This window comes from Emys orbicularis, chromosome 13 (assembly GCF_028017835.1).
Source record: "Emys orbicularis isolate rEmyOrb1 chromosome 13, rEmyOrb1.hap1, whole genome shotgun sequence".
Taxonomy (NCBI): domain Eukaryota; kingdom Metazoa; phylum Chordata; order Testudines; family Emydidae; genus Emys; species Emys orbicularis.
Window position 1 is genome coordinate 178,128 of NC_088695.1, and position 11,689 is coordinate 189,816.

The 11,689-nt window shown below is 64.7% G+C and overlaps 2 protein-coding genes across 2 annotated transcripts; both read left to right on the plus strand.

Moving 5' to 3' along the window:
* The first annotated feature begins 343 nt into the window (after positions 1 to 343).
* Positions 344 to 5,364, plus strand: DAXX (death domain associated protein). The gene is made up of 7 exons (XM_065415474.1): positions 344 to 538; positions 1,379 to 2,183; positions 2,786 to 3,033; positions 3,306 to 3,471; positions 3,676 to 4,342; positions 4,828 to 5,011; positions 5,105 to 5,364. The coding sequence occupies exons 1-7, from the start codon at positions 344 to 346 to the stop codon at positions 5,162 to 5,164; spliced, it is 2,325 nt and encodes a 774-aa protein (XP_065271546.1). The 3' UTR covers positions 5,165 to 5,364.
* A 992-nt stretch (positions 5,365 to 6,356) lies between these two features.
* On the plus strand, positions 6,357 to 10,207 carry ZBTB22 (zinc finger and BTB domain containing 22). Its single transcript, XM_065415477.1, has 2 exons — positions 6,357 to 6,417; positions 8,662 to 10,207. The coding sequence occupies exon 2, from the start codon at positions 8,681 to 8,683 to the stop codon at positions 10,205 to 10,207; it is 1,527 nt and encodes a 508-aa protein (XP_065271549.1). The 5' UTR covers positions 6,357 to 6,417; positions 8,662 to 8,680.
* Positions 10,208 to 11,689: the final 1,482 nt, after the last annotated feature.

Sequence of the window (11,689 nt, forward strand, 5' to 3'; positions counted from 1 at the left end):
GATGCTGGATCCCAGGGTGGGTGAGGGGCCATATAGGGAAAGCACTAGGTATGTGGTGGGGGGATATAGGGCAGGCGCTGGTTACTGGTTGGGGTATATAGGGAAGTAGGGTTGGCATTGGGGGTGGGTACTGGGCCTGGCATGGAGTTAGGGCTACAGAGTGGATACTGGGGGTAGATCCAGCACTCACTGTTCTATCTCCCCATATAGGCAGTGCCCCCTGGGACTGAGAGACCACCTGCACTGTGGGGGTTACTCCCCGTGGGCACCCCCTCCGGGATGTGCCCTGCCCTCAGGCCCCCCCTGCAGCTCTGATCCCCAACCCAGGCAGTGACCTACCCCCATGGCTGCCACAGTGGAGAGCAACATCATCATCTTGGACGATGAGGAGGAGGGGCTGCCACCACCTATGCCCAGGGAGCCCCCAGGGCCCGCCCCTGCCTCCCCCCAGCCCAGTGGGACCCCCACCAAGAAACCAGATCCCCTGGCCCAGCATGGTGGCAGCTTCAAGGCTGAGAATGAACGGCTCTTTGCAGAGGTGAGTGCCCCTGGTAGAGTCCCCATCTCCCATGTATGGCCTTCCCTAGCTATGTACCCCTGTTCTCCCCCACCCCCACATATACCCCTCCCACAGCCATGGACTTCTGTGTCCCTTCCGCATATCCCCCACCCTGTATCCTGTTCCCTGCCCCCCTGAGCCAGCCAGTCCCTGGAGGGGAAAGGCCCCGTGTCCCATTCCCCACCCCCCTGAGCCAGCTCTGGTGCTGGATTGGAGCCAGCACCCCCTAGAGGGGAAAGGCCCCGTGTCTCATTCCTCAGTCAGCTAGCCTGTGAGGCTTGGGGCTTGCTCTGCCCTGGCTAAGTCTACTGGACTGATCCTGCCCTGTGGGTCTGAGCCCAGCCCGCTCCCCCCTCCCCCGTTGTGAAAGGGGCTTGGGAGGGAGGCCTGTGTGGCTTGAAGCGTGAACAGCCCACGGCTTGTGGGATCTGGGAGGGGTGGAGGTGAGTGGATTTCCAGGGCTGACCCAGCTGCGGGGAGGAGGCTCTGATTTTGGTTCTTTATCAAACCCTGGGAAGTGAAAGTGCTCGGGGAGGCGTTCCTGTGAACAGGGGCCCTGTCCCCCCAAGCCCTCTCCCCTGAGCCGGGTCCACTCCCCACAACGCCCTGTGACTTCCATCAGTGCCTTGCTGCCCTGGGCTCTGCCCCCCTCGGTCCCCTGCCCCACTGGCCCTGCTGTCCATGTGACCACCTCTGTGTTGTGTGAGCATGTGCGCCCCTCGCTCTGTCTCCACCTGGTCCGGACACCCATTCTCCCTTCCGCCTGGTTTTGGAGTGCTGGCACCCGTCTGACCCTTCCCCCCATGCCTCTCTCCCCAGTTCCTGGAGTGCTGTAGCCGGCTGACGGAGGAGCACCCCGAGGTGATCCCGTTCCTGGCCAGCCGGCACCAGAAGGCTGGTGCCGAGTTCCTGGCCTCAGCTGAGTTTCGCAACGTGCTGGGGCGCTGCCTGACACGTGTGCAGAGCAAGCGCAGCAAAGTCTACGTCTACATCAACGAGCTGTGCACCGTGCTCAAGGCCCACACGCAGCGCCGCAAGCTGGCGCTCAGCTCAGCCCCCGCCCCCACCACCCCCCACCAGCCGGAGCCAGCAGCGCCCGAGGAGGAGGGGGAGGGGACGTTGGGACAGCGTGGCACTGGCTCCAAGCGGCAAATCCGCTACCTGGAGAACCTGCTGCGTGTCTACATGGGGGAGATCCGGCGGCTGCAGGAGCGGGAGCTGGACCTGGCTGAGCTGGACAGCGAGGACTCCACCTACCTGCAGGAGAGCCGGCTCAAGCGCAAGATGATGCACATCTTCGAGCGGCTGTGCCAGCTCAAGCAATGCAGCAGCCTGACGGGCCGGGTGATCGAGCAGCGCATCCCCTACCGGGGCACCCGCTACCCGGAGGTCAACCGGCGCATCGAGCGCTTCATCAACCGGCCCGACGTCTTCCCCGACTACACGGACATCCTCAAGGTGATCCAGAAGGCCAGTGCCCGCCACAGCCTGGGCCTGGCCAAGCGCCAGATGCAGAGCATGGCATTGGATGCCTTCCGCGAGGTGGGCAACCGCCTGCAGGAGCGGCGCCACCTCGACCTGGTCTACAACTTCGGTAGCCACCTCACCGACCAGTACCGGCCTGGTGAGAGCATGGGGGGGGCATACCGGCTTGGTGAGAGCGCGGAGGAATGGGGCGGGGGCGTACTGACCAGTACTGGCCTGGTGAGAGCAGGGGGGGGGCATACTGACCAGTACCGGCCTGGTGAGAGCATGGGGGGATGGGGGGGGCATACCGGCCTGGTGAGAGCGTTCGGGAATGGGGCGGGGGCGTACTGACCAGTACTGGCCTGGTGAGGGGGACGGGGGACGGGGGGCGCGTACCAGCCTGGTAAGAGCGCGGGGAGGGGAGGGATGCATAATGACCAGTACCGGCCTGGTGAGAGCGTGCGCAGGGGTGTGTACCAACCAGTACCGGCCCGGTGAGAGGGGGAAGGGGGGGAGTACTGACCAGTGCTGGGCTGGTGAGAGGGCACGCAGGACAACATAACAATTTTTGCTGGCCTGGTGAGACCATTCGGGGGGGGGGCGGGAGGGGCAGCATTGGTTGGGGAGGGCAGGGAAGGCCAGATGAGGCCCTACCCAGTCATAGTAGAGAGAAGGGCAGGTGGGGTTATCCCAGGTTGGGGATGAGAGGGGGAGTGTTTCCGTTCGGGGCCCCTCTGACCCCCTCACCCCCGTGTGCAGACACTGACCCTGCCCGAAGGGACTCTGCACTGGCCCGGCGGCTGCGGGAGAACCGCGAGGTGGCGCTGACGCGTCTGGACAGCGTCGTCTCGCGCTATGCCCAGCTGCAGGACGAGAGCGAGGAGGAGGAGCGTGTCCGCAAGAGAGCTGCCCAAGCCCGTGGCAGCGCCACCCCCCGGCAGGAGGGGCCGCTGCCCCCACCCTGCCCCATGGCGCCAGACCCAGGGGAGGGGCATCCCCACACGCAGGTGAGGTGGGGTGCATACAGCTGTGTGCACCCTGGGGGGGGATAGAGCTCCCAAGCTGTGCCATGTGCTTTGCCCAGCCCCCTGCGTGGGGAAGGGAGTACTTCGGCTCCTGGGCTGCCTGGCGTGAGCTGTGCCCTGTAGCTGCACAGCACTTGCCAGCAGGGCTCCCAGCGTGGGAGAGGCTGGGGCTGGGGGTGGGGAAACGAAGGGAGTTTGTAGACAGGCCTGTGGGGACACAGCTGGCGTAATGCCCCTTTCTCCACTCTCCCCAGGGCAGCCCCAGTACGAGCGCCACAAGCCAAGGGGCACTTGCGGTCAGTGAGGAGGACGACGATGACTCGGAGGAGGAAGAGCCCTCATCAGACACAGACATTGAGGAGGAGCTGCAGCAGAGCCAAGAAGGTGGGGAGGAGGAAGAAGAGGATGCAGCCATGCAAGGTACATACCGCACAGAGCCAGGACTCCTGGGTTCTATCCCAGCTCTGGGAGGGGAGTGGTGTCTAGTGGGTAGAGCAGGGGGGCTGGGAGCCAGGACTCCTGGGTTCTGTCCCTGGCTCTGGGAGGGGAGTGGTGTCCAGTGGGTTAGAGCAGGGGGGCTGGGAGCCAGGACTCCTGGGTTCTATTCTGTGGTGACTCTCCCAGATGCAGAAGCAGCAGGTGAGGACACGGCAGGGGACCAGGAAGACCAGTGCATGGAGTTGGGCCTGGAGCCGGGCCTGGAGCCACTGCCATGCTCGTCAGGCGGGGAGGATCTGGAGGACGAGGATGAGGACGACGAGGATGAGGAGGACGAAGAAGAGGATGAAGATGAGGAGCCCCTGCCCCTTGCAGAGGGCCAGGGGCCCCCGTCCCCCAAGGAGGAGGAGGGGCCACCATTCAGCCCGGTGCAGGAGCTGTTTGTGCTGGAGATTGAGGCCCTACCCCTGGAACTCAGCGAAACACCACCCCCCTCCCCTCAACTCCCAGGGGGCTCCGAGGCCACCCCCAAGGCTGCCCCCTTGTCCCCAGAGCCCTCTGAGGCCACCCCACTGGGCCCCGCCTCCCCTGAGACGGTCTCTTCACGGACTGAGCAGGAGGTCTCCCTGAAGGAGCCTGCTAGTTTCGCGGTGAAGCAGGAGGGAGGTGGCATGGGGGACTCCGGGCTCCGGACTCAGCCCCCTGCCAAGAGAAGGCAGCTGTCTGTCCCCAGGAGCCCCCTTGCCCGGCCCTTGGAGAACGGGGGCAGCATCATCAGCTCCACCAGCTTCAACGGCAGCGCTGGGCCCCCAGCCTGCAAGAGGGGACGCCAGGAGCTGCCCTGTGGCAACAGGTGGGGGCAAGGGGAGACACGCCAGACCAGGCAGTGTGTGAGGTGGGGGGAGCTCTGTGTGACAGGTGAGGAGACGGCAGGGGAGAAGGAACGGGGCTGTGCGCATCAAGGAGGGGATGCTGGGCTGGAGCTGACACTGTGGGTCCCCCTCTTGTCCTGCTCCTGACTGGGAACCACAGCAATGGGTGGGGGGTCTTTGCATGGGGGGCCTTGGTGGGGCAGTTACTGTCAGGTGTGGTGGCCACTCCAGCCCTTCCGTGTCCAGCCATCCCCAGCGGGTGAAGGGGGCTGGGAGTAGAGCCTGTTCCAAGGGGCCCATGGGTTCAAGAACCATCTTCCCTCTTGGACTGCCAGGGGGAGGGTGGGCCCTGGTGGGTGGGCGCATTGGGGGAGAAGGAACCCTGCCCCTGGTGTGATAGGCTGACTCCAGGTGCCACCCCATGCTGTCCCCTCCCCCATGACCCCATCTCTCCCGCCCTTGCCAGCAGCTGCCTGGAGGTTCACAGCATCGGCTCAGAGGATGAGGACTTGGAGCTGCCGCTAGATGGCCTGCTGCCCCGCAGCCCCCTGCCTGACTCCACCCGTGCCGATTCGCCCTTCCAGAGCTTGGTCAGCAGCTCCCAGGGCAGCCCGCAGCTGTGCCAGCGCCTCTTGCCCAAGGCCTGCAAGGTGAGGGGCTGGCTGAGATGGGGGGGTGAGTGGGGATGCCAGTTTGGGTGAGAGGTGGCCTGACCATGTGTCCCTGCCCTGCTCTCTCCCCAGACCAGCGTGGCGACTCAGTGTGACCCGGAGGAGATCATCGTTCTGTCGGACTCGGATTAGACCCCCTGCCTGCCCAGGGGGGCTGGAGACTCTGGGGGGCAGGGAGGGTGACAGGGTTTGTTTGTGGCTGGTTCTGGGGTGGGGTTAAGGGGGTGGAGCAGAGCCCTCCCCATCTCCTGGGCTGCCCCTCCCTCTTTGTACAAAAGAAATGTTTAAAAAACAAACAAAAAAACCCAAAAATAAAATCTTTTTCTTACTCAGCGGCTGCTGGCTCTGGGCTGTGAGTGAGCTGGGGGGCAGTAAAGGGACATGGGGGGGGGGGAGCCTGGGGGGCAGGTGGCTCTGTGGCGGGAGGGGAGGGGTCTGAGCTGGGGGGCAGTAAGAGGACATCGGGGGGAACCTGGGGGGCAGGTGGCTCTGTGGGGGGAGGGTCTGGGCTGTGACTGAGCTGGGGGGCAGTAAAGGGACATGGGGGGGGAGCCTGGGGGGCAGGTGGCTCTGTGGGGGGAGGGGAGGGGTCTGAGCTGGGGGGCAGTAAGAGGACATGGGGGGGAGCCTGGGGGGTAGGTGGCTCTGTGGGGGGAGGGTCTGGGCTGTGACTGAGCTGGGGGGCAGTAAAGGGACATGGGGGGGGGGGAGCCTGGGGGGCAGGTGGCTCTGTGGGGGGAGGGGAGGGGTCTGAGCTGGGGGGCAGTAAGAGGACATGGGGAGAAGCCTGGGGGGTAGGTGGCTCTTTGGCAGGAGGGGAGGGGTCTGAGCTGGGGGGCAGTAAGAGGACATGGGGGGGAGCCTGGGGGGTAGGTGGCTCTGTGGGGGGAGGGTCTGGGCTGTGACTGAGCTGTGGGGGCGCTAAGGGGTAAAGAGCGGGGGGGGCAGGTGGCGGGGGCGGGGCTAGCCGGGGAGGCCCCGCCCCGTGCCGGCCCTGTCTGTCACGGAGGAGGGAGTTAAAGAGCAGGTGGAGCCGTCGGAGGCCACTTTTTCTTAAGGAACAGAGCCTGCGCAACGCGGATCCCTTTAAGGCCCGGTATTTAAAGGCGAAATTGCGGTGTCGGCCGACGTTGGCTCAGGGGCGGGGAACGGCGGCTGGGTCTGCCCCTTTAAGAAGACGGGGTTAAGGGGCTTCACACTCCGTGCGCGGGGCGGGCTGGGTCGCGTTAAAGGGCAGGGCCGGGTGTCGGCAGATAGTGCCCCATAGCAGCCTGAGGGCGACGGCGCCTGCCCCTTTAAGCCAGGCGGGGCCGGGGACTCGGGGGAGGAGGGTGAGTAACAAGATGGTGGCGGCGGCCTGAGAGCCCCGGAGCGCGAGCGGGCGGGTGAGCGAGCGCGGGGAGGTGAGGGGCTGGGGGGTGACATGAGGGGGGAGGGGCCCGAGGCGTCTAGGGGCGGGGGGGACCTGGGGGTGACATGAGGGGGGAGGGGCCCGAGGGGGCGGGGGGACCTGGGGGGTGACATGAGGGGGAGGGGCCCGAGGGGTCTGTGGGTGGAGGGGCGGGGGGGGTTCCATGAGGGGGAGGGGCCCGAGGGGTCTGTGAGCAGAGGATCTGGGGGGTGACATGAGGGGGGAGGGGCCCGAGGGGGTCTGTGGGCAGAGGGGCTGGGGGAGCTGGGGGGTAACATGAGGGGGGAGGGGCCCGAGGGGGTCTGTGGGCAGAGAGGGTGGGGGAGCTGGGAGGGTGACATGGGGGGGAGGGGCCCGAGGGGTCTGTGGGTGCAGGGGTGGGGGAGCTGGGGGGTAACATGAGGGGGGAGGGGCCCGAGGGGGTCTAGGGGCGGGGGGGGGACCTGGGAGAGTGACATGGGGGAGAGGGGCCCGAGGGGTCTGTGGGCAGAGGAGCTGGGGGGTAACATGAGGGGGGAGGGGCCCGAGGGGGTCTGTGGGCAGAGGATCTGGGGGGTGACATGAGGGGGGAGGGGCCCGAGGGGGGTCTGTGGGCAGAGGGGCTGGGGGAGCTGGGGGGTAACATGAGGGGGGAGGGGCCCGAGGGGGTCTGTGGGCAGAGAGGGTGGGGGAGCTGGGAGGGTGACATGGGGGGGAGGGGCCCGAGGGGTCTGTGGGTGCAGGGGTGGGGGAGCTGGGGGGTAACATGAGGGGGGAGGGGCCCGAGGGGGTCTATGGGCAGGGGGGGGACCTGGGAGGGTGACATGGGGGAGAGGGGCCCGAGGGGTCTGTGGGCAGAGGAGCTGGGGGGTAACATGAGGGGGGAGGGGCCCGAGGGGTCTGTGGGCAGAGGATCTGGGGGGTGATATGAGGGGGGAGGGGCCCTAGGGTTGAGGGGCTGGGGACTGGGGCACTGTGCAGGAGGCCAGTTGGCTTGGAGGTTGCAGGGGGCTAGGGGCAGGGTAGAAGATGGAAGGAGGGCTGGGGGGTGACATGACATGAGGGACACTGGGGCGGCTGGGAAGTGAGCTGTGGGGGGTATAAGGTGGGGGAGCTGTTGGGGAGGGGAGAGGAGGCAGACCTAGAAGCGGGGGGGAAGCAGCTCTGTGCGGGTTGAGATGGGCTATGGGAGGTTTGCAGGAGGGAAGTATAAGGTCGGAGGTTGTGATGGGGTGGTGCCTAAGAGTTGGGGGGTTGGGGGAGGTTATGACCTGAGGGGTCTGGGGTGTCAGGGGCAGTTATGGGTTGGGGGCTGGGAGCCAGGCAGGGGCTCAGGGGTTATTTTATTATAAGGACGTAAGAGCGACCACAGTGGGTCCGACCAATTATCCATCTAGCCTGGTGTCCCGTGGCAGATGCTTCAGAGGGAATGAACAGAAAGGGGCAGTTATCGAGTGATGCATCCCCTGTCGCCCACTCCCAGCTTCTGGCAGACACTCCCTTATTCACTTTCTCACCTCTGCCGTACCCCCTCAGTCGTCTCTTTTCCAAGCTGAACACTCCTAGTTGTTTTACTCTCTCCTCATATGGAAGCCGTTCCATCCCCCTGATCATTTTTGTAGCCCTTCTTTGTACTTTTTGCAATTCCAATATATCTTTTTTGAGATGGGGCAAACAGATCTGCCTGCAGTATTCAAGATGTGGGCGTACCATGGATTTATAGAGAGGCAATATGACCTTTTCTGTCTGATTCTCTATCCCTTTCCTAACGGTTCCCAACATTCTTTACTGGTTTTGGCTGCCGCTGCCCACTGAGTGGATGTTTTCAGAGAACTATCCACGACTCCAAGATCTCTTTCTTGAGGGGTAACAGCTAATTTAGACCCCATCATTTTATATGTATAGTTGAGATGATGTTTTCCAGTGTGCATTACTTTGCATTTATCAACCTTGAATTTCACCTGCCCCCTATGGTCCATTCCACAAAGGGTTAAATGTCTCAGTGAATCTCCTCAGATCCCAGGCCTGCCCTGCTCCCTGTGCTGGGGGGTCTGGGTCACAGGATCTGTGGGGGGGGCCCAGACAGAAGGTCTCCTTCCTGCCCCGGGGATCTTTGGAACGCAGCATTTGAGAAAGGAGGTGGGGTCTCCTTAGCACCCCACAGAGAGGGTCTCTGGGACACCGGATTGTTGGGGGTCTCCCCCAGCACCCCACAGCTCTAATCTTCTGTCTCTCATAGGCAGTGCATCCCCGGCACCATGGACCCGGCGTGCGGTGCCATTGTGCACGTGGACTTCCCGGAGATCACCAGCGCCCTGCTGGAGAACCTGAACCAGCAGCGGGTGGAGGGCAAGCTGTGCGACATCTCCATCCACGTGCAGGGCCGGGTGTTCCGGGCCCACCGGGCCGTGCTGGCCGCCTCCTCGCCCTACTTCCACGACCAGGTGCTGCTGAAGAACATGACGTCCATCGTGCTGCCCAACGTCATGGACCCGGGTGCCTTCGAGACGGTGCTGGGCTCCGCGTATACCGGCAAGCTGAGCATGGCCTCAGACGAGATCGTCAATTTTCTCACCGTGGGCAGCGTGCTGCAGATGTGGCACATTGTGGACAAGTGCACGGAGCTGCTCAAGGAGGGGCGCGGCACTGCCGGCCCCTCACCTTCCTCCTCCTTCCGCGCCCACTCCAGCCGCACCAGCGAGAACCAGTCCCCCAGCAGCAGTAACTACTTCAGCCCCCGGGAGACTGGTGAGGGGCTGGAGCACGGGCCTGCCAAGTATGCACTGCGAGGGGCGGCGGGCGGCATAGAGCGGGACGGATCGGAGGGGCCGGACGAGGAGGTGATCTTCCAGGCCGAGAAGGGTCCTACCCGCTGCCCCGAGCCCTTCTCCGGCGGCAGCAAGTTCATCCTGGAGACAGACGATGATGTGAGTGACAGCGGCGGGGATGGGGGCAGTGGTGGGGGCGGGGGGCGGCGCCCAGCCTACGTGCAGCCCAGCATCATGCCCCAGAAGCAGTGGGTGTACATCAAGAAGGAGCGGTCCCAGGAGGACTTGGTGCTGACATGCGAGGAGGACGAGGACCCGGTGGAGGTGGGGCCGGCCCCCGGTGAGCCCCCCCTCAGCATCAGTGACGTGCGTACGCTGACCGAGCCTTCCAGGGCCAAGCTGGAGGAGCAGGTCAACTTCTGCGAGTCCTCGGAGGACTTCCCCTCGCCCTACGAGGGGCTGGAGGAGGGGCCGGGCGGCGGCAGCAACTTTGCCCAGCGCTCCCTCATGCCCATGGACATGCAGGGCAACCAGATCCTGGTCTTCCCCCCCCAGGCCCCCGTGGAGCACGGGGCCGTGCAGCTGGCGGCCGGCTCGGGCGATGGCAACAAGATCTTCATGTGCCACTGCGGCAAGGCCTTCTCCCACAAGAGCATGCGCGACCGGCACGTCAACATGCACCTCAACCTGCGCCCCTTCGACTGCCCTGTCTGCAACAAGAAGTTCAAGATGAAGCACCACCTGACGGAGCACATGAAGACGCACACCGGCCTCAAGCCCTACGAGTGCGACGTCTGCGCCAAGAAGTTCATGTGGCGAGACAGCTTCATGCGCCACAAGGGGCACTGCGAGCGGCGCCACCGCCTGGCCGGGGCAGGCGGGGGACCCAAGAAGGAGCCCGTGGCGGCAGGCGGGGCAGGGGAGGGCGACTGGGCGGCGCTACGGGAGCCCCAGGCTGCCGGGAGGTCTCCACGCAGTGAACTGGGCTTCAGCGGGGGGAGCGGGGCGAAGATGTGAAGTGGGGGAGCAGGTGGCGGATGGCCTCACCCGCCCTGCACATGGACACCCCCTCCTCCCCGACAGACCCTGGGGCACAGACATGCCCCCCCCCCCCCCACCCATCCCAGATGCACAGACTCGCCAGTGACTGGATCCCCACCTGGAGCGGCCCGCTCTTCCCAGGATGCTGTGGGGCAGGGAGGGGGGAGCCGAGGAGCCGGGACGCTCTCTGTGGGTGGGGTGAGACAGGAAGCCGTGATGATTGTACAGACTGAAGTCTCTGTCAGGGTCCTGGATAGTGAATTCCGTGCCCCCACGCCCCATTCCAGTGCCAGGTGGGGGCTGGATTCCTGGGCCGTGGCGTTGTGGGTCCATAGCTGTGTACCCTGGGGGGACCTGGACTCTTGGGTCCCTGAGGAACTCTTAACACTAACCCCCCCTCCTTGCTGAGTGGGGGGCACCTCCCTCGCCCATGATGGGCTAAGGAGACTGGGGCGGAGGGTGTGTTTGTGGGGTGCGGCCCCTCTGTGCTGTGTGTAGCAGGCCGACCCGTGGGTTGGTGAGTCTGTCCTGTCCCTGTCTGTCTGGCCGTCTGTGATTCACTTTGGTTTTCTCGTATGTGTAATGACTGATGCTGAGCTGGAACCTGCAGCCCACCCGCTCTATCCCTTCTGGAGGATGGGGCAACCCCCAATCTCCCCTCAGACCACCCTCACCCCTCCTCCCTGGGCCAGTGCCCCCTGGACCCCAATTTATGGCCAAAGGGCTAGTGTGATCCTTGGAGGTACAAACAAGGCAGTCGCGGGCAGGATGTGATTTTTTTTACCTTGTACCTGGCCCTGGGGCAGCCGTCACTGGGCTCCTGTGCCCAGGTCTGGGGCCCGCACTCCCACACAGGTGGGGATATGTTGGAGAGGGGCTGCTGGAATGCTGAAAGGTGCAGGGAACAGGCCTTGCCGCGATAGACTCAAGTTGCTCGTGCAGAGATGGCGAAGGGGTGACTGGATCCCCACCTGGGAACAGAGCTGTGATGCGAGGGCCCTTTGGCCCAGCCGCCAGAGTCTGGAGACCAGGGAGGGGAATGAGGCTGGGAGCAGCTGCCCAAGGGGGCAACGTTCCGACCAAGATGGGATGGCTGAGAGCTGCTCCAGTGCCGGGCGGGTCACTGGACTGTGTTCTGTGGGGGGCAGGCGAGACCTGGCCTTGGGATCTATGAATATCCCCTCCTGGGGGTAGGGCCAGTGTCCCTTCACCCTATAGTAGGGGTGGGGTCCCCTGCCCCTCTGTCCTTCCCCCCCCCCACCAGTCCCTCTCTGGGACAGCACCCCCCTTCCATCCCGACTGCCCTCAGGACGGCATCCTCTGCTCCCTTTCCTCCAACTCTCCCCTCCCGGGACAACACCCCTCCATATCTCCCCTCCAGGAACGACTCCCCCAGTTTGGTGCTCCCCCTTCCTCCCTGGTACAACACCCTCCCCCCACTCCCTAAGCACAGAGCTA